Below are 21619 nucleotides of genomic sequence, written 5' to 3' on the forward strand. Positions count from 1 at the left end.
TTGCTTCTGGCTCCTCTCAATTCCATTTATGTGCCAAGTTAATAATACTTACTGTTTCTGTCTAATATTCTTATCGTGTCCACGGTCGGTCTATACATGGCCCAGCCAGAACTGGACACATTTTTGCACCTTGTTGTTGAACTCACCAAGATCTGCAACAGTACAGGGTTCCTCTAGCGATGAGCATTGCGGGAGATGTTACATATTCTGTCTAATATAAAGCTATCACTCCGGTCTTGAAGTTTGACTGAATTATCCTCACGAGTTTTCTTTTGGGGAAGAATGTAAAAGAACTAAATATTTCCACAAGTCTTTGTGTAATTATCTGAACTCTCACCTGAACAGTGTAAAGTCCTCCTCCTCCTGAGTATCTGACCAGAAGGAAAGAATTTCTCTACGTCTATTTGTAACCCCATGGGAAAGGTTTCACTACCAGTGTAATGGTTTTTCTGTAGCAGCAGTGTTTGGGTTATGACTAGAGATAACGGGGGCTTTGGAATGTATGCCGTCCAATGAAGGGAGTGTTTTTTTTCTTCTTGCGTGCCTGAGAACGAGGTGATCTGGGTCTTTTGTTCAGTGGAAAATGAAGAAAGACGAAGCCTGAAAGAAGAGGTCGTAGACACCCGGAAGGAGTGGGGCCGGGAGTCGACGAAGCCTGGGAAAATCGATGGAGGACCAACGGAAGGGAAACTGTGAGCTCCAATGTGCACATTAGATAGTTTCATTAAAATGGGCCCTTTTCTTTACTAAGAAATTAGTAAATTACTTTTAAGAATTATAAAGCTAAATCGTTTAATTGCATATGGTGTACTGTATGTTATTTCGTGGAACTGATCTGTAACAGGATAACACATCACACATCATCCAAACAAACAAGAGGTCTTGTACCTCTGATTTCACACGTTTAGCGGGGCCAGAGACAATCTTCCCTAGACTAACGCAACTGGTTGAACCTGAAGGTTACATATTGAAAAATGACCGTGCAGTGCTCCTTTAGGAATATCTGTCCTGACTATGCATTGGAATTTCTACCAGTGAGGCCTGAACTTTCAGCTTCAAGAAGTAAGGTTCTAGGTGCTCCCCTCTCAGAAGGATAGCTGTTGTGATTTATTGTTCAGCCACTGAATTCAGTGCAAGTATTTCACTGTAAAAATCATCCCGAGTCAGTTGTGTTGTACTTGGTCTCCAAAGGGAATGTATTCTTTGGGCTTATCTTCACTAGATTTTTAAAAAATGCACTTAATTCCCTGTGAAATATCTGAGGTCATGAATGGCATGAAACCTTCTTACGTATGAGAATTAACATTCCGGTACTGCAATCCCATCGGTTGGAGACCGTGGCTTCCTCTTAAAATTTAGAGGGGCTGCAGTGCACAATTTGCACACCCAGAAAAATTGGCAAAGTTACATTAATTACTTTCCAAAAGTAAATATCCTCTTCCTTAGTGTCAACAAGACAAAAGAGATGGTTATCTCCTTCAGGAGAACTCCCCACTACTCACAACGGCCGGCACAGCAGTGGAAACTGCAAGCAGTTTCAAGCTCCCGGATGCGCACATCTCATAGTCCCAGAACAAGGAAGCTCATCAACACCTCTATTTTTTGAGGAGACTGAAGAGAGCTGGACTTTGCATATCCATACTCGTGTCACTCTACAGATGTGCAGTAGAGATCACCCTGACAAGCTGCAGCACTGCTTGGTATGAAAACTGCCCACTGTGTCACTGGCACCAGCCTACCTGCCATCAAGGCCACATAAATATGTGCTGCAAAAAGGCTAGTAACATCATGAAGGATCCCATCCACCCTATTAACGGACTGTTTGTCTCACTCCCATCAGGGAAGAGGCTACGTGGCATCTATGCCAAGACCATCAGACTCAGAACTGTTACTTTCTCTAAGCAGTGAGGCCGATCAATACATCCACCCACTAACTCCACCACTAATTTAATATTTCCTATCAATCACCTAATGTACAGCCTAGTGTCACTTTACGGACATACAATTAATGTATCTTGTGTTTTTATATTTGTGTCTTTAAAAACTATTATTATTTGTTTTTAATATTTTGTGGAGATTTTTTTTGTGCTGCATCAGATTTGGACTAACAGTTATTTTGTTCTCCTTCGACTTGTGTACAGGAAATGACATAAAACACTTGTGAACTTTGTTTAAAATTCCCAACAAGTGGTTCTCGTATTACTTAAGTTTTCCTTGGGTTTTCCCTGGTTTTTCTCTTAACAGTAACCCAGAGGTCACAAGAATCCCCACAGGGAAATAACTCGTAAATAGCTCTATGGTTCATGTATATCTTTGGAGAGGTGGTTGAATTTGGAAATCCACGTATAATGTCAACATGTCCTTGGCAATAAGCTTTATTCAGGTACCCCATCTAGTGGTGAAAACTATGTGCAATAGCACAAGTTCCTAATATGGACTACATTAGATGACTAAATAGTTTAAACTTAATACGGCCAGTTAGCAATGCCATCCTTTCCTGTTTCTCCCAGTAGTGCTGAATTTTTCAAGTGAAGGGCAGCTGAAAGCGTTTAACCAGCAAATTCACAGTTTGAGACCACTGCTCCAAACATCTCCCAAGGGTTGCTGCCTACTTTAAACCTTAATCATGTCTCCCTATATTATCTTTTCCACGAAATCAGCAGCTCATTCATGGTCCGATTTAATTGTTCAGCTCCCAATTTCACTAACCTGCATGGTAGCTGATACTACTAACAGTATCCTTTCCTCTCTGTATGGTTTCTCTCTGCTTCGAATCATTCTCCTCCTAAATAAAGCCTCATAGCATATCTCCCCATGGAAACAATGTTCCTATTACAACCGCTATTCTTTCCAGCTTATTGAACACATTGCTTCTCAAATACAAAGTCAAATCTCTCTAATAATTGAGGCCAAACTAGCATTTTACGATCTCATTTGTCCAAGACTTCATCTCTATCTCTACTTCCAGCTCTGTAACAATGGCTTGCTTTCGGCTCCTTTGATGATAATTCTCATCCACACTGCCACTTCAAGGTTTGATTATGATATTCTGCTGGCTGGTGTTATACGTTCCCACCTTCCATAAACTAGAAACTACACACTGGTTTAAAAGCCTTATTCATTCATCACCTGTGTCTGGATTGCACTGGCTCTCTGTCTGGCATCAATTCAAAACTATATTTTTTGTACCTGTTTTCAAATTCTCGCCTGCTTTGCACTTTTCTATCTCTATCATCTCCCTTCTTCCAACTTTGTGGATATCCAAACGAATTGCTTCACCATTGGTGCCCACTGATTTCACTCCCTAGATCCCAAATTCTGCAATTCTCTGCCTACTCTTCTCTAGCCTCTTCACTGATGTTAAGATGCTCAACTCCAAAAAACCTGATGCCCTGTGCAAATATTGCTCAATAATAATCCTGTGAAGCATCTTGGGGTGCTTTATCAAGGCAACGGCATTAATAATAGAAAAATTGAATCATCAGCAGAAACACTTAGAGCTCTCGCTGTGAAAGCTGAATGGTATGATCACACTGTGACCAGATATTGGAGTGGTCATAGGGCAGGTAGTAGACATAACCAAACTATAAAAAGAAAGGCCAGATTAGTGTGCTTAACCAAATCAAGAAAAGTTAGAAACTAATCTGATAACAAAAATCAAGGGAAGTGTTTTACCAAGAAAACGGCTAAACGCGTTGCCATAAGAAGACTAAAGATCCCTTTAAGGGAGATTTTATGAAGGAGAAAGAAGGTTATGCAGATCAGATAAAAAGTACTAAGAGAAGGCTTGTAGATAATATAAACATCTGTTCAAATCAGATAGACCAGTTAGACTATTTCTGTTGTATCTGGACTACCTCAAAACTGCTGAAAATAAACTGCAGTTCAGTTACTGGATGAACGAGCAGAAGCTTAACATTTTGGAAAAGCATGGAAATGAGAGAAGGGTTAAAACCAAAGTATTAACTGTCCATTATCACTTTCCAGCTACCTCTGCCTCTTAAAAATAATTTTGTGTAGAAATAGAATAAAGAGAAATAATTGTATCTTACCCTTGCTAAAGCACCAGAGATAATTATTGGTACAGATGGTTTAGGGCTGCAAAATAAAAATGTACATTTGATTACACAAATCAGAATTGTTATAATTCTTCATCTATTTTAGGTGATGAAGGAAAATTCACTCACCCAATTCAACGGCAGTGATACAGAAAACACACAAGAACATTTATAGGAAGCATGAGGCTTAATACAATAAACATTACTGACAGCAATGGCAATGTGCTAAGGTTTACTTGTCATACTTTTCATTAATCATCACACAATGATTTATGATCAGAATTCTTAAAGTTTGTTCATAACCCCTTTTCCTCAATCATCCTTTCATTCACGTCTCTCCGTATAGCCTCCATTTCAATCCATTGTTTATCAGCTCACAGAATGAAGCAGGCAGCCCAAAAACTAATTATTAGTTCACTATAACAAATATGTTTTCTGCCAATTCTCTGGAATACCAGTCATGTAATATCCTCAATGGCACTGTAACACTGTGCCGTGAAATAGCTGAAGATTTATTACATTGTCTCCATTTGACAACAGTACAAATGACCTTCTACAGATATAACTAAAATCTCTTAACACTATCATAGGCAATTGCCCTTCGATAAGAATGATACTACACGTTTACAAGTATTTCTCATGCACAAGTTTTTAAGCGTAATTTGCGCACGAGTGCTCCCTATATACAAACATATTTGACTGCAACTGCACACAGTGAACAGAACAGCACAGGAAAGGAAGAGACATTTCATCCCACCATAACTACACTGACTTTGATGCCAAGTCAATTTATTTATTAATTATACAGCGCAGAATAGGCCCTTCTGTCCCGCCAAGCAACCCCTGATTTAACTCTAGGCTAATCATGGGACAATTTACAATGGCTAATCATGGGACAATTTACAATGACCAATCAACCTACCAATTGGCATGTCTTTGGACTACAGGAAACCCACGCAGTCATGGGGAGAACATACAGGCAGCAGTGGGAATTGAACCCAGGTTGCCTGTACTGTAAAGCATTGAGCTAACCACTAAGCTACCATGCCATCCCTAGTCCATATCCTCTATTCCATGCCTGTTCATATGTCTTAGGGCATGACTCTTAAACATTTCTATTATCTGCTTCCAGAACTTCCTTAACTAGCAAGTTCTAGGCACCTGCCGCTCCATGCTATGATGATAATCTGGCTTCGTAGATCTCATTTAAACTTTTCTATTCTCAATTTAAACCTATGCCATCACATATTTGATATCTGACTATCTACCTCATATATGCCTCTCATAATCTTATTTTTTAGTAGGTCACACCCCCATCCCATTTCTGACATTCCAGGTAAAACAATCCAAGCTTGTCTATTTTCTCCTAATAACTAAAATTCTCCAAGCCAGTCAAAACCTTGGTGAGCTTCTCTGCAGCCTCTCTAAAGCCACCACATCCTTCATATAATACACTCAATATTCCAAATGTGGTCTAACCAAAGTTTTATACAATTGCAACATGACAACCCAAACTTTACACTCAAAACCCTGACCAAACCTGTCAACATATCAATGCCCCTAATGGTCCTGACCTTTACTGTTACTTTCCTTCTGCAAGTAACCTTAAGCTTGTCTAGATTTGGATCCAAATTATCAACTCATCATGGATCCCATGTGACTTTATTTCTGTACCAGCCTACTCCAAGGGACCTTGTCAAATACTTTTATAAAGTTGATGTAGACAAAATTCACTCCCCTACCCTTATGACACTTCTTCAGAAATGCAATCAAATTTGAGAGACAGAACTTCCCCCGTACAAAGCTATGCTGAACACCCCTATTAAGTCTGCACATTTCCCAGTGTGAATAATCTTATCCCTAAGAATCTTCTCCAATAAATGACATTCCAGGTAATTTGTCAATTGAGGATTAGCTTAGAAAGAAAAGCTTTTATTATTATTCCCCCGGAATTAAGTGAACTTTATTATGAACTAGTAGCATCAATGTACAAAACTACTAAAAGATCTAAATCTACCTTCTACAATGCAGCATTCAAAAGTAAAATTTGCCATTTGTAATATTTCATAAATTTCTTGAAGTAATTTATGAAGAGGGCGAAGCTTAGTTATGATGGCGCTAAACGGCAACTCCTTTGCTTGTACCTTTGGAAACAGCTCTATTTCCATCTTTAATATCTCTATTTTTACTTTCAGGGTTCTTTTGAAGACCTTGACCTGGAGTTACATGCTGACTTTGGTTCTTTACGGGAATGGGACGGGCTCATCAGGGTTTCACAACTGGCTGTTATTCAACGTGCCAAGAATGCAACCTAAGAGCTTAGCTCACCTTCGGAGGCCCGGAATCTCGTGGCTCTGGAAACGGAGGGATTGAAGGTGGGTGCCTCTGCAGAAGATCGGTGTGTTGTGGGAGTCGGAAGATCTCTGACTGTGTGCCCAGAGACCCGAGATCTTCGGGCACAGAGCTCGGGAAAGGCGACGCAACAGACTTTTAACATTGTAAACCAGTGAGTTGTTTGTGATGTCCCTCCCCCCCCCCCGCGTTGTGAAATGGAGACATCTCTTTCTCCCTTATTAGGGAGAGAGAGAGCCTGTGGTGTGTCAAATACCAGGTGAACAAGTAGTCTTTGGGGTACCGCAAGTCTGTGTCTTTGCTGTTGCTTTGCTGCACACTTGAGGGCATGGTGGTTGGTGCCGATGCTGGTGGGGGGAGGGGGGGATCGTTGCTTTGCTGCTACTTATGTGTGGGAGGGGGGAGCTGGGGGGGACTTTGGGGTTCTAACATTTAACTGTCATTCATTCTTTGTTTTCATGGATGGTTGCGAAGAAAAAGCATTTCAGGATCTATATTGTATGCATTTCTCTGACATTAAATGTACCTTTGAAACTTTTGAAACAATTAATCATCCCACTGTAAACAAAGTCGATGTCCTGTAGCTGAACACAGCATAGGCAGTCCCTAAATTTTTGACAGGGCTCCATTCCTCAGAACTGTTTGTAACCTGCACTGTTTCGCAGTTGGAAATGTATAACAAGTGGGTGTGGGCATGGATCACGTGAATGAAGTACAGGATAGGAACAGGCACCAGGGCCCACAATGTTGTGTCAAACCAATTACATTAGCAATCAAATGCCTAACTACACTAATGCTTCTGCCTACATAATGTGCATGTTCTTTCATCTCCTGCGCATCCTTGTGTCTATTGAATGCTTCTGTCGGATTTGCCTCCATCAACATCCCAGGCACCAACCATTCTGTAAAAGTAGTTGCCCTGTACACTTCCCTTGAACTTACTCCCTCACACCTTAAATGCATGCTGTCTGGTATTAGACATTTCAACCCTGGGAAAAAGATACAGCTCTTTATGCCTCTTATATACCTCTATCAAACCTCCCCTTAGTCTCTGCCACTCCAGAGAGAATCAACCCTCATTTGTCCAACCTCTCCCTACAACACATGCCCTCTAATCCAGGCAGCTCCCTGGTCAATCCTTCTGTAGCCTTTCCAGAGACTCCAAAACCACATGTGGAGACCAGAACTGAAAGCAATAACTAACTAGAGTTCATAAAGCTAAAACATTATTTCCCAACTCCTGAACTCAGTTCCTTCACTAATTGACCCTATTAACCTGTGTAGCTAATTTCAGGGAGCTACGGCCTTTGACCCCAAGATCCCTCTGCACACTGTTAAGGGGCTTGCTATTAACAGCACATTGTCTTTTTATGTTTGACCTCCCTAAATGCAAATTTCACATTTGCCTGGGTTAAACTCTGCCTGCCATTTTTCCACCCATATCTGTATCCTGCTGTATCCTTTGCCAGTCTTCTACGCTACCCATAACACTACCAGTCTTCTTGTGTAAGTATCCCATGCATCTTAATCTTAGACCATAAGACAAAGGAGCAGAATTAGGCCATATGGCCCACTGAGTGTTCTCCACCATTCAATCATGGTTGATCCTTCTCTCCCCTCCTCAACCCTATTCCTCGGCCTTCTCCCCATAACCTCAGAAGCCATGTCCAATTAAGAACCTATCAATCTCTGCCTTAAATACACCCAACAACCTGGCCTCAACACCTGCCTGTGGTAACAAATTCCACAAATTCACCATCCTCTGGCTAAAGAAATTTCTCCGTGTTTCTGTTTTAAGTGGACGCCCCATCTTCCGAATGAGCTTCCCTGAAAGACCTTGTCAAATGCTCTATTAAAATTAGGACCTGTGGTAGGTTTGAGCAAAGTACCAACATTTAAGAATAAAATTTAGATATACAAATAAAAACACCCATTTTGTAAGAACAATTTAAATTAAGTCCATATTAAATTGTATAGTTAACGCTCTTGTTTTAATGTGCCTGTTTTGGAAATGTGCGTACACTCATTACTGTCAAAAAGGCAACTTTCTCCGGGAAGCATCCATGATTCATTTTTCTCCCACACAAGTAAAGAAGTTCATGTTCTGTTCTGAGAACTTGTAACAGGACCTTTATTGAGTCTTGGCTTACAGTGCTAATAAAATTTAATATACGAGCTGATTTAATACCTTTAGCTAATTTTAAATGGAATCCCCTGTAAAACTGTCAGGTGACAAATGCAAACTGAGAACTGAATGAGCATTTGGCTGTAAAATATATATCATCACACATAATTGCTACAAGTTTAAACTCCAATAAACATTAATGCGTTTAACACTGTCTTGATACTTGAAAACAGGAAGACGGCAGACTGATGGGAGGAGGAAATTTGGACTAGAAACCCGGAACCACAAGTTTCTCTAAGTGATCTGGCAAAATTAACCACTGAGTGTTTACATTTTTTGACCAGTTTCTGCCTCGCTGCCAGAGACTGCCCGTCAACGGAAGTAGGTAAGAAGTCACCCAGAGGGAGTGTCTTGCACAGATCAGCTTATTGGATCCTGACAGAAATACTTCTGTTCCTCCTGGCCCACATATCATGCAGCAGACCTCTTATGTCCCGAATCTGGCCCTTCTCGTCCCGTTTTACCTGGGAAGGTTGGAGCCCGGCTAGATTACTGAGAATCCTCCTGCTTTTCCATTTATACTCAGCCCAGCTCTCTTGCTGCCATTAATCTAAAAGCATCTAAACACAAATTAAGATTCATTCAGTTTGAGCTTCACAAACTGAACGAAATTGTGTTCCAGGAACCTCTCTCTGTATTTTAACAAGATGCACCTAATTAAAAAGCAAGTTGCCACAGATCACAATCAACGAACAGCTTATTAACTGTTGTTTTGGTCACAAAACACCACCACAAACTAGATATGTACAGAAATGACTGGGCACAAGTGTAACCTTGGAGATGGCATGCATGGCAACATACTGGCATCTTTGTGGACTGGCAGAGCAGGGTTTTCAAATGATACTGTCACTGGCCTTCACCTCATTTATAACCTATTCTAAAGTATTCACCTCAACTCCCTCGCGATTTAAGCTTCATTCATACAGGTCACTGTTGAGAAACTTTCAGACATCCAAATACACAAGGACACTGGGGTTTCCTCAGCTATTTCAGCAGTTCATTTTTCCAAAGAAATTGTGAACTTTGGTCAGGCAAGAATTTGTCTCTTTTCAATGACTATTATTATCCCTGCCAAGTCATGCAATTTCCTGAATTGGGCATTTATCACTGTCATTTCATTGTCACTGAATCAAGATCCTGGAATTCTTCCTAAACAGCTCTCTGTGGGAGCACTTCCTTCACAGAAACTGAAGCACTCACGAAGGCTCATTAATGGGTGGGACCCATAGTTCAAAAATGAATTAAAAAGAAGATGGTCCTCACAGTTACTCAGTAATTGGCTCTCTTCATTCAGGCTTCCTGCAGTTTGGTGTTGCCTTTTTATGAATATGGATATCATGGTTGTCACTTTCCAATCCACTGGCACCATTCCAGTGTTTATTAATAACAGTTCTTTAATATTTTTATTAGTATTCTGTATAAAAACTTTGGCATATGATCTGCTCATTTTCACTAGGATCTGTGCAAATGTTAGCATAACAGATGAAGCTCAAGGTTTCCAATTAATCTGTTGCGATTTTAATCATGACTGAGAAATGGTCTTTAGTTTGGAAAAACGTCGGTCTCTGTCTCCTTACCAGCATGCTTTGAGGAAAATGAACAAATTAAAGTGGAAGGCAGAAACTGCACATATTCTAAACCACCACAGTAATGTCCCACAAAGTGAGAGCTAGAATAGAGTCAGATGATTTCATAGGGCAACTGATGACACATTTATACTAATTTGTTGATGTGAGGAGAATCTGACTAAGGTTCATTAGATAGCAAGGGGAAGCGACTGTGTTCCAACAGAGCACAAGAATCACAACTTTAACCTAAATCTGGCCCTGCATGACCTAGTTGTCAGGAAGTGATCTCCACCGCCCCCACCCCACCACCGAGACTGTAGCCCCTCCAGAACAGATTGCCATTTTGATGACTAACAGCTACACAGTGTACTTTTTCAAGAGGCTACCAGTTTCTAAATAAGCCAAGAACTCCTTTTGACAAAAGGTTATTTTGCAGGAAATTATGGGCCTACTTTGCTTGCATGGACTTGCCAGAAAGTAATTATCAAATTATTTCTGATTCCTCCTTTGTACCACTCCCTTCCCCCAACCCAGACTTTCAATTATACCTGCCCCTCACTATTTACCTCAGAATATCTGTACTCCTCCAAATCAAATCCCTTGTATACCTGTTTGATGTTTACCACTACCATCGTACATACACTTTAAACAGGCAAGATCCTCTCTGGAATTCCTTCCTACAATCTCCCTGGAGAGGGATAATAAGTCAGCTATGATGGAATAGTGCAGCAGACTCAATGGGCAAATGGTCTAATCCAACTCCTCTGTCTTCTGATCTTACAGTCTCATATAGGCACTGACCTCTCAAGACCTTGTGCCAATTAAAAAAGTCGCAGAGTCAAAGACCACATTATTTCAATATAGACACTGCTTTAAAAACCTCCTTGCTGGCCACTCTTTCAGTTGCCTGTTGACTATTCCATTATGCAACTCAAAAGTCTTTTCTTTGCAATAATCTGCCCGTGAATGTGCTTCGGCAGGTTTTTTTTGTGAATGATGACAAAGGTGAACAACCTGCCTACTGACATTACTTCTGTTTGACCAGCAGCCTCTGTATGTTAGTGCATGATGAACAATGAAGATTCTGAATCAAATCTGCATGGGTGCATGGGACTGCTATTAAAATTTCCAAGATTGAATTTGCACTTCAAATCCAACCTGCAGCAAACTGAACCATGCAAAACAATAGTACTTTAGCCACAACATGTTATGATGCACCTGAATGCTGCTACAAAGAGGAATCAGTACATAAACCAAACAAAAATTGGATTAATTACATTATAAATTATTAAACCAATAAAAAGCTGTTTGGAAATTTGGAAATTTTATAATATAGAAATCCCTTCAAAACAAAATAATAATCTCATATTGATGACTATTTTTAGTTCTTCCCTCTCAGGGCTTCAGTAAAATAAAATTGAGCAGATGCTTTGATTGTTCACATGCACACTGCAGTTTATTTATATTTAATCAAACATTTAAATTCTGATTGTTCAATTACCACCTGGGGGCAGCCTATCTCAACAATTCAAACAAAGGCATGTCATAATGCAGACCTATGATTTTTTTCATTAGCAGACATGCACTCTTTGCAACAGCCCACTCAGATTAACTGCAGCATTTACATGCTCAACTTGCATGATCTTTCGCAACAGATGAAGAAAATTCTACAGATTACACTTAATTCTGCCTGTAACCAACAAGGCCTTTTCATGATTTACCCAGTATTGCCAACGTCAAAATAAAAACATAATTTACAATCCCAGGGCTTTGGGTGGTGTTCATTTTTCATCTTATCACTTATTTGTCTTGAGAATTGTTACACAGAAAGTCCGCAAGGACAGGGGCACGAACTTACCATAGCAAACAAAGAGGGTACCATTAGGAACCTCTTATTTGTTTATATGGAACATCTCCATATAAACATAGATACCCTTTATAGCATTTTAAAAGAATAACACACAAGCATTAATTAACATTAATAGGCATAAATACCAAAAAGGAATTGATGAGATAATAAACGTCTTCCATTGAAACTCATTAGAGATGGGTTTTCAAATTAAAATACTGAACAGGTTTTCAGATGCCAAGGTATTAAACAAAGACTGCTCTCCACAAGAACAGCACAGCAGAGGAAGCCACTTGACATGTATAGGCTGAAAACTGATTATTGTATTTGGATACACAGTATTTACTAAGATGCATGGGATCTGTGGTGAATTGGCCATATAGATTCAGAATTGGTTTGTCCATCGAAAACACAGGGTAATGGCTGATGGGACTTACTCTAGCTGGAGTTCTGAGATTAATTGTGTTCCGATGGGATCTGCATTGGGACCTCTGCTGTTGATGGGTGGATTTGCAATCCTGCAGATGATAAAAAGTTCGGCAGTGCTGTAGGTAGCATAAAAGTCTGGTAGAGGATACAGCAGGATGTAAACCACTTGCAGATACGGTCTGAGAAATGACAGATGGAGATTAACCCAGCCGTGTGAGGTGCTGCACTTTGAGACATCTGAAGTAAAAGGGGCTGTATATTGTTAATGAAAAGATTTTGGGGTCCAAGATTATAGTTCCTTTGAAGTGGCTATGCAGGTTGATAGGGTGGTAAAGCAGGCATATGGCATGCTTGTCTTTATTAGTCAAGGAAATGTGTTCAAGAGTCAGGAAGTTATGTAGCAGCTTTCCAAAACTTTAGTTAGACATTTTGCTCAACCCAGTGTAGGAAGGATGTGGAGGCTTTGGACAGGGTGCAGAAGTGGTTTACCCAGGATGATGCCTGGATTAGAGGGCCTGTGCTTCAAGGAGAGGCTGGATAAACCCGAGTTGTTTTCTCTAGAGCAGTGGAGGCAGACCTGAGATCTGATAGAGGTTTATAAGATTACAATAGGCAAAGATATAGTAGAGAGACAGTATATTTTCCCTAGGGTTGAGACTTGTAATACCAGATAGTATGCACTCAAGGTTAGGTGGGGTGTAAGCTCAAAGGATTTGTGCAGGGCAAGTTTTTTTAAATAACACAATGAGTGATGTGTGCTGGAATGTACAGCTTCGAGTGGTGGTGGTAGCAAAGACGGTGGGGCATTCAAGATGCTCTTAGCTAGGTGCATGAAATGGAAGGATATGGACATTATGTAGGCAGAAGGGATTAGTTTAGTTGGGTATTTGATTATCAGTTTAATTAGCTCAACACAACGCTGTGGCCTGAAGGTCCTGTTCCTGTTCCGTACCGTTCGATATTCTGTTGGCTTCCTGTCACTTAGACACTTATACTTCAAGATGCGCCTTGGGCCTGACTTCACAAACACATAATGTGTTCAGGAAAGCACTGGATAATGAGGATGGAACTGAATTGTCCATCCTTAGTAAGAATTATCCCCGCACAGCTTGCATATTTAGAGGCACCTGGTGGGATAATTTGAGACATGCTGCTGGTCGGGGTCGACTGTGGATATTGCGACTTAGTTGTCTACATAGAAACATAGAAAACCTACAGCACAATACAGGCCCTTCGGCCCACAGAGTTGTGCCGAACATGTCCCTACCTCAGAACTACCTAGACTTCCCCGTAGCCCTCTATTTTTTTCTAAGCTCCATGTACCTATCCAAAAGTCTGTTAAAAGACCCAATCGTATCCACCTCCACCACCATTGCCGGCAGCCCATTCCACGCACTCACCACTCCGAGTAAAAAACTTACCCCTGACATCTCCTCTGTACCTACTCCCAAGCACCTTAAACCTGTGTCCCCTTGTGGCAGCCATTTCAACCCTGGGAAAAAGTCTCTGACTATCCACACGATCAATGCCTCTCGTCATCTTTCTTTCTTTCTTTCCAAATCTTTTTATTATTATTATTCAAAAAATAACACGAGTACATCGAAGTAAACAACACTTACAATGTCTCAAGGAAAAAAAATTATTTTAAAGATTGAAAAATTTTTGTGATAATAAAAAAACCCTATTAAGCAGAAAAGTGGGGGGAAAAATACTCCCATTAGGTGTACAACCCCAGAGCCATGCATCATACAAAAAGCTTCTAAAGATAAACATCAAACCGCCAGCAAAAAAAATACTAGAAATTTACAATTAGATCGTGGAGAAAATCTATCAATAAACTCAAATGATAATAACGAGCAAATGAACCCCACCTTTTCTCAAAATCAAACAAAAGATCAAAGGTTTGACTTCTAATTTTCTCCAAACTAAGACACAGCATCACTTGAGAGAACCATTGTGACAAAGTGGGAGCTGATGTATCCTTCCACTTCAACAAAATGGCCCTCCTGGCTATCAACGTAACAAATGCAATAACGTGTTGGTCAGACACAGAAATACCATGGATATTGTGAAGAATTATTCCAAAAAGCACAGCTAATTTTCTAGGTTGTAAATTAATTTTAAGTGCTTTAGAAATTGTCAAAAAAACTGACTTCTAGAACTGTTCCAGTATAGAACAAGACCAAAACATGTGTGTCAGTGTAGCTGTCTCAGTTTTACATCTATGACAATAACCATCAACATTAGGGAATATTTTAGACAGTCTCTCCTTCGTCAAATGGTAACAATGTACAATTTAAAATTGAATCAGTGAATGACTAGCACAGATCGAAGAAGAGTTAACCAGCTTCAGAATCCGCGTCCAATCCTCCGTCATAAAAGTCAAATTGAGTTCCTTTTCCCAATATTATTTAATCTTAATTAAAGGACGCTTATCTCATTGTAATAGTAAATTATAAATTCTTCCAATAGAACCCTTCATCAAAGGATTCATACTCATAATAGTATCAAACAGGTCAGCCTCCAATATATAAGGAAAATTACTTAAATATTTTTGTAAGAAATATCTAACTTGAAGGTATTGTAAAAAGTGGGAGTATGAAAGAGAATATTTATCAACTGATTGTTCAAAAGATATTGATCTATCTTCTTTAAATAAATCCAAAAAAGAATTAATACTTTTATTTTTCCAAAGTAAAAAAATTGGATCACTCAAAGAAGGCTTAAAAAGTAATTTTGATAAATTCAACTACAAAGTTTAAATCTTTTAAGAAAAAAAAATTGCGGAACTGGAGCCAAATTTGTAAAGAATGCTTAATCACAGGGTATAGATTTAAATTAGCAACTTTAGCTAATTGTATAGGTAAAGCAACTCCCAATAATGAGGTTAAGTAAAACTGTTTCACAGCTTTCAATTCCAGGTCTACCCAAACTGGCTGATCGTTCTTATCAACCCAATGTAACCAAAAGGACGTGTATCACACATTAACAGCCCAGTAATACATTCATAAATTAGGTAAAGTAAGACCTCCATCCTTTTTCAACTTTTGTAAGTGACACTTACTAATTCTTGGTCTTTTATTATTCCAAATAAAAGATAAAATAATAGAATTAATCCGATCAAAAAACTTCTTAGTCAAAAAAAGGGATATTCTGAAATAAATATAAAAATTTTGGTAAAATCATCATTTTAACTATATGGATATGACCAACAAATGAAAATGTAAGTGGACTCCATCTACTAAATATATACTTCATAGAGTCTACCAAGGGAACAAAATTGGCTTTATAAAGATCCTTATAATTTTTGGTAATTATAACACCTAAATATCTAAAAGAATCTGTGACTTTAAAAGGAGTATTATCATATTTAGAAACAGGTTCATTCAAAGGAAACAATTCACTTTTACTAAAATTTATTTTATATCCTGAAAAATCTCCTCTCATCACTGTATACACCTCTGTCACGTCACCTCTCATCCTCCGTCGCTCCAAGGAGAAAAGGCCGAGTTCACTCAACCTGTTTTCATAAGGCATGCTCCCCAATCCAGGCAACATCCTTGTAAATCTCCTCTGCACCCTTTCTATGGCTTCCACATCCTTCCTGTAGTGAGGAGGCCAGAATATGATATGCAACCTGGTATGCAAGCCAGGGCAGTAGGACATGGAGAGCAAACTATTGCCCATGCAGCAGGCTCCATGCCTCCATTCAGCTGATGAATCCAAAGGAACTGCAGAGACCGATACAGTTTAGCACCAGCCGCATTGCAAGAATTGCCAGTCAGCGTTGAACTCCATGTAGGACTGCCTTAGGGACTCCAGCTCTGGAGCTTTCCTCCGGAGTTTACTCCTCAAGCCTTCCCCATGAGTGGTATAGCTGCAAGGCAGCAGCGGTTTGAGGTTGGAGCTTTCCTTCTTCTTGATGAGCTGCCAACTAAGGCTGACGAGCCCGATCTGCCTGAAGCGACTGGTTTTTAAGGCACCAGTAACTGCCTTTGCCCCTTCTGCTGTCAGTAGAACTGGTTCCATCAGGCTCAGTAGCTAAGCCACATGTGAAGGCCTGGAACTGGTCTTTATTTTCAAAGGCTATTTGAAACGCACACCATTGGGAGCAGGAAATAGGTAGTGAGAGCCTATCTCCCCCAGCTAGGACAACCTCAAGCAGCGGTATAACAACTGTCATGATAATATATAAACCTATTTTCCTACAGTCAAAAGGATAAGTAGCTTTTAAGTATTGAGTTGGCATGGTTTCTGCAGGTTCCATACTACTGTTTAATATGGCAATTAAGAGCTTATAACCAAATTTCCTTTACTGAAGGTGAACAACAGTTACCCAACAGCAATAGCTAATAAGGCAAAGTATTACTAGTCTTACCACACACACATAAATCTAAATGACAGTGGAAACAAGAAGTTGGAACAAGAATCAGGAGCCTGCCCTAGTAACCATTAGAATCCAACATTACCGGTCTATTTTCCTGCTTTCTCCACAAAACTCCATAATCCTATGATTGGAAATGTAGAAATTCTGTCTTCACTCATGTACCAGGACTCTGCCCATGACTCGAAACACTCAAAAGGAATTCTTTTTCATCTCATTCTTAAATGAGTGACCCTTGATTCTGAGATCGTGCCGTCTGGTTCTGGGCACTCCCTTGAGAGGAAACATCCTCCCTGGACTTACAGTGCCTTAAATAGTATTCACCCCCAACCCTTTGTTCACATAAATCAGGGATTTCCATCAATTCAATTGAGAATTTTTATGCCCCTTTTTCCCCCACAGTAGAGCCCTCAAGAAGGATGAAAACCAAAATTTCAAAAACTTTCAGAAGTCAGCATTTCATAAGTATTCATCCCCCTTTGCGCAACACTTAGTTAAGACAGCTCTCGCAGCTATTACTGTTCATAATCCTATTGGATTAGTATCTATTAGCTTTGCAAAACATGATATAGCAAAATCTGCCTATTCCTCCTTGCAAAATTGCTCAAGCTGGGCTGGCTTAGCTGGGGAGCAGCAGTACTTGAGGTCTCGCCAGTGATGTTCAGTCGGGTTAAGGCCAGGATTCTGGGCCACCCCAGGACATCAATTTTCTCCACTCCATAATTGCTCTGGCAGTGTGCTGTGGGTCGTTGTCCTGCTGAAAGACAAAATTCCTCCGCAGCTTAAGCTTTCTGGCAGAGGGTAGCAGGTTTTTTTTTTATCCAGGATCTCTCTGTATTTACCACTTTCATCTTTCCATCAATCCCGACCAGATTTCTAGTCCCTGAAGCTGAAAAACATTCCCATAGCATGATGCTACATCCACCATACTTTACAGTCGGGATGGTGTTACCTAGTGCACGGACCGGTTTAATGTTGACAATATTCTTGCAGACAGGCTGACCCGGGGGGGGGGGGCGCGGTGTTCAAGTTCAACAGTGAGCATGACAGGGAATGAGGAAAGGTGCAGCTGACTCATATCGTTTCATATCGTTTCCTCGTGGTCCGGTAGCACATGCTTTGCGGCCCAGTGGTTGGGGACCACTGACCTAGCTGATGCACTGTATTAGATTCACACTGCATGTGCCACTTAGTGTTGAAGCCAAAAAATTCCACATTAGACTCATCCAACCACAAGCCCTTCTTCCACATATTTACAGTATCTTCTAAATAATGCTTTGTAAAGTTTTTACAGACAAGAGTATGTGTTTCTTTAGCCAGGGCTTCTTCCTTGTCACTCTTTCATAAATACTCTTTTTGTGCAAGGCCTTGGAGATAGTGGAGCCATGAACCTCATCTCCAGTTGCAGCCACTTACTTCTGCAGCTCAGTCAGAGTAGCCCATCATAACAGTGCCATTCTTCTCCAATGACTCAGTTTAGAGGAGCTGCTTGAGCTAAGCTGTATTGCTGTGGTTTCATATTTTTCCACTTTTTCACAACGGACTGCAGCGAGCACCAAGGTACGTTCACAGCCTTTGAGATGGTCTTGTACCCACCCCCAGATTTGTACTTCTCTACTATTATTTCCCTGACTTATCCTGAATGCTCTTTGGTCTTCAATTTGGTTTCATCTGTTGAAACCATACTGTTGGACCTTACAGAGAAAGGGGGTATTAATTCTGATGAATTAACTGAAAACAGATTATCCTCCAATTTTCTACATCAACAAACTACGTGAGTTGGTAAGGTTATGTATTGTACTGAGAAAAGTCAGCGTAGTAATTACAAAGGGGATTAACACAATTTTGTTTTTTAATTTTTCTTAAATTGTTGACAAGTTTTGGAATTTTTCTTCTGATCTGACATAATGTATAATGTTTTGGAGATGTTCCCAAAAAATCCTACTTCAATATATTTTAAGTTTAGAAAATGAGACAGTAAAATGTGAAAGTAGTTTTGGGGGCTGAAAAGGCACTGTACCTCCAGAGTTTTGTATGTTTCAGTAAGATAATTTCTCATTCTTCTGTACTCCAATTAGCAAAGTCCCTAACAGTTTAACCTTTCCTTGTAGGGCAATCTTTCTAATGAATCCTCTTTGTTCCAATTAATACCTTCCTTAAATAGAGCACCAAAATTATTCACAGTTCAGAAGATGTGGTCTCACAAGTACCTTGCATCGTTGCAGTTAAACTTCACTACTTTTATACTACAAAGCTCTTTATACTTCCTGTATATATGTGACACTTCCCCTAAAAAAAAAACTAAATCAATAGTAATAACTGCCTACATTCATTAAATTATTCTACCAAGTGATTTGCATGCTAATTTACATATTAATTTACTCATTAGTTTACACATAATGTAAAATTGGACAAATAACAAGCTTCCATCCACATGAATACAGTCATTAACTATAAACCTAGTGACCTTTTATCTCTCAATGTCAAACCTGCAATATAACTAAACTTAACAATAGAAGCAAGAGGGTCAAATGATACCCTTATAGTAACACTATTACATTCCTAATGGCAGCATCTCTAGGAAGAGGTACAGTCAACGTCTCAGGCCGAGACCCTGACGTCGACTATACCTCTTCCTAGAGATGCTGCCCGGCCTGCTGCGTTCGCCAGTAACTTTGATGTGTGTTGCTTGAATTTCCAGCATCTGCAGAATTCCTGTTGTTTACATTCCTAATGAATGGTTTGTCTTGTACAACAGCAGTATCTGTGCAGAAAGGCCTGGCAAACTACTTCATTATCTTGCCATGAAAACCCTATGGATAACTAGAGTAAAAGGAAAAACAAACTTTGAGATAGTGCTGAAAGATGAGATCTCCAAGTTGAAAGACACTCAACAAGCCACTGGGGAAGAGATGTATGATGCGGTTCGAGTAAAGCCTTCTGGACCTTAAATTGCTGATGTTCCTGGGCACAAAATGAGGGTCAGAGGCTGCAAAGCTATGTTGATTTCAGTTACCTGGAACGTACGCAGTATGAATCAAGGAAAGCAGGAGACAGTGAAAGATGAAACGGAATGCATGCAAATTGACCTACTTACAATTGGCAAGCTGAAGTGGATATACCATGCTGGAAATGACAAGTAACTGGCTGGAGTTATATTGAAATAATATGCAGTCAGAGATTGCCTAATCTCAATCAGTCTATGGGGAAGACCTTATCAACATTACCATCGTACAAATATATGCACCAACAGCTGATGCAGAAGAAGATGAAGTAGATCAGTTCTATGAGCAACTGCAGGCTGAACTTGATGGGACATGCAAACAAGATGTACTGACAGTTATGGGAGATAGGAATGCAAAAGTTGGGAGTGGAAAGGATGGTCAAGAAGTCAGAAAATATGGACTGGGTACCAGAAATGAGGCTGGACAATGTTCAGGCAACCCCTGCAAAATCAACAACTTGTTCATCTCAAACACGTCTTTCCAACGACACCTTTGCAGACAGTACACTTGGACCTCTCCCAACAGATTACATAGAAACCAAATAGATTATATCTGCAGAAGTCACTGAGGGAAAAGCTCAATGTTGTCAATTAAAAACGAAACCTGGAGCTGACTGTGGTTCGGACCACCAACTACCAATGTGCAAAGTCAAAGTAAAATTGAGGAAGCGCAAGCCTTTCACCAGAGTACCAAAATATGATCTTCAAAATATTCCACCAGAATTCAAAGGTGGCCTGAACAATTGTTTCACTGCTCAAACACAACTGATAGGACACCAGAGGGCTTGTTGGAAAGTATCAAGAATGCTGTAGGTGAAGAGTGTGAAAAGCTCTGCATAAGATGAAAATGCAAAAGAGGCTGGATAGGATGAGTGAAAAAACTGAAAATGGCACAGGAAAGAAGAGATACCAAAGCTAAGGGAAAAAAGGTAGCAATTGCAGTTCTCAGTCGAGCTTTCCAACACTCTGCTAGGCGAAACAAAGAAAACTACAATAACATGCGTGAAGAAGTAGGAATGGAAAATACGAAAGGAAAGACAAGATCAATCTTCTTAAAGCTACAAGAAATGAAGAGAAAATTCCAGCCTCGTGCAGGAATGCTGAAAGATGAACAAGGTGCCAGACTCAACAAATCTGAGAAGTTCAAACAACGATGGAAGGAATACTATGAGTCATTATACCAGAAAGATCAACTAGATCAGGAGTATCATCCTATATCTTACAATCAGGAGCTAACAGTGATGAAGGATGAAGTTGAAGCAGCATTAAAAGCCCTAACAAAGAACAAAGCGCCTGGTGTTGAAGGAATTTCAATTGAGGTACTACAGTAATCATACACAGCTACTGCAATACTGACGACACTCTGTCAGCTGATCTGAAAGACAATGTCACAGCCAAGTGAATGGAGGCAATCAGTGTTTTTATCCAATATTGAAGAAAGGTAATTGGTGGAGTGTGAAAATTATAACACAATCGCCCTCATTCCTCACGCCAGCAAGATTTTACTAAAGACCATTCAGAAAAGACTTTAACCTTAGTTAGAGCGGGAGCTTCCTGAAATGCAAGCAGGTTTCAGGAAAAGGAGGAGGACAAGAGACAACACTGCAGATGTGAGATGGATTATCGAGAAGACAAAAGAATACCAGAAGGACATCTATATGTGCTTTACTGACTACAGCAAGGCCTTCAGCTGAGTCAATTATACCAAACTATGGATCACAATAAGACACATAGTTGTACTGGAATATTTGAGAGTCCTTATGCGCAATCTTTATATCAAAGTTCAAAGT

The 21619-nt window shown here is 40.0% G+C and overlaps 1 protein-coding gene across 1 annotated transcript in view; it reads right to left on the bottom strand.

Moving 5' to 3' along the window:
• Positions 1 to 21619, bottom strand: part of dap (death-associated protein) — a 107656-nt gene that overhangs the window by 3026 nt on the left and 83011 nt on the right. The window contains exon 3 of the mRNA XM_072283523.1: positions 4053 to 4098. Within this exon, the coding sequence (XP_072139624.1) occupies positions 4053 to 4098 (46 nt within the window). The remainder of the gene's footprint in view (positions 1 to 4052; positions 4099 to 21619) is intronic.

Source organism: Mobula birostris, chromosome 19, assembly GCF_030028105.1.
Source record: "Mobula birostris isolate sMobBir1 chromosome 19, sMobBir1.hap1, whole genome shotgun sequence".
Lineage (NCBI taxonomy): Eukaryota > Metazoa > Chordata > Chondrichthyes > Myliobatiformes > Myliobatidae > Mobula > Mobula birostris.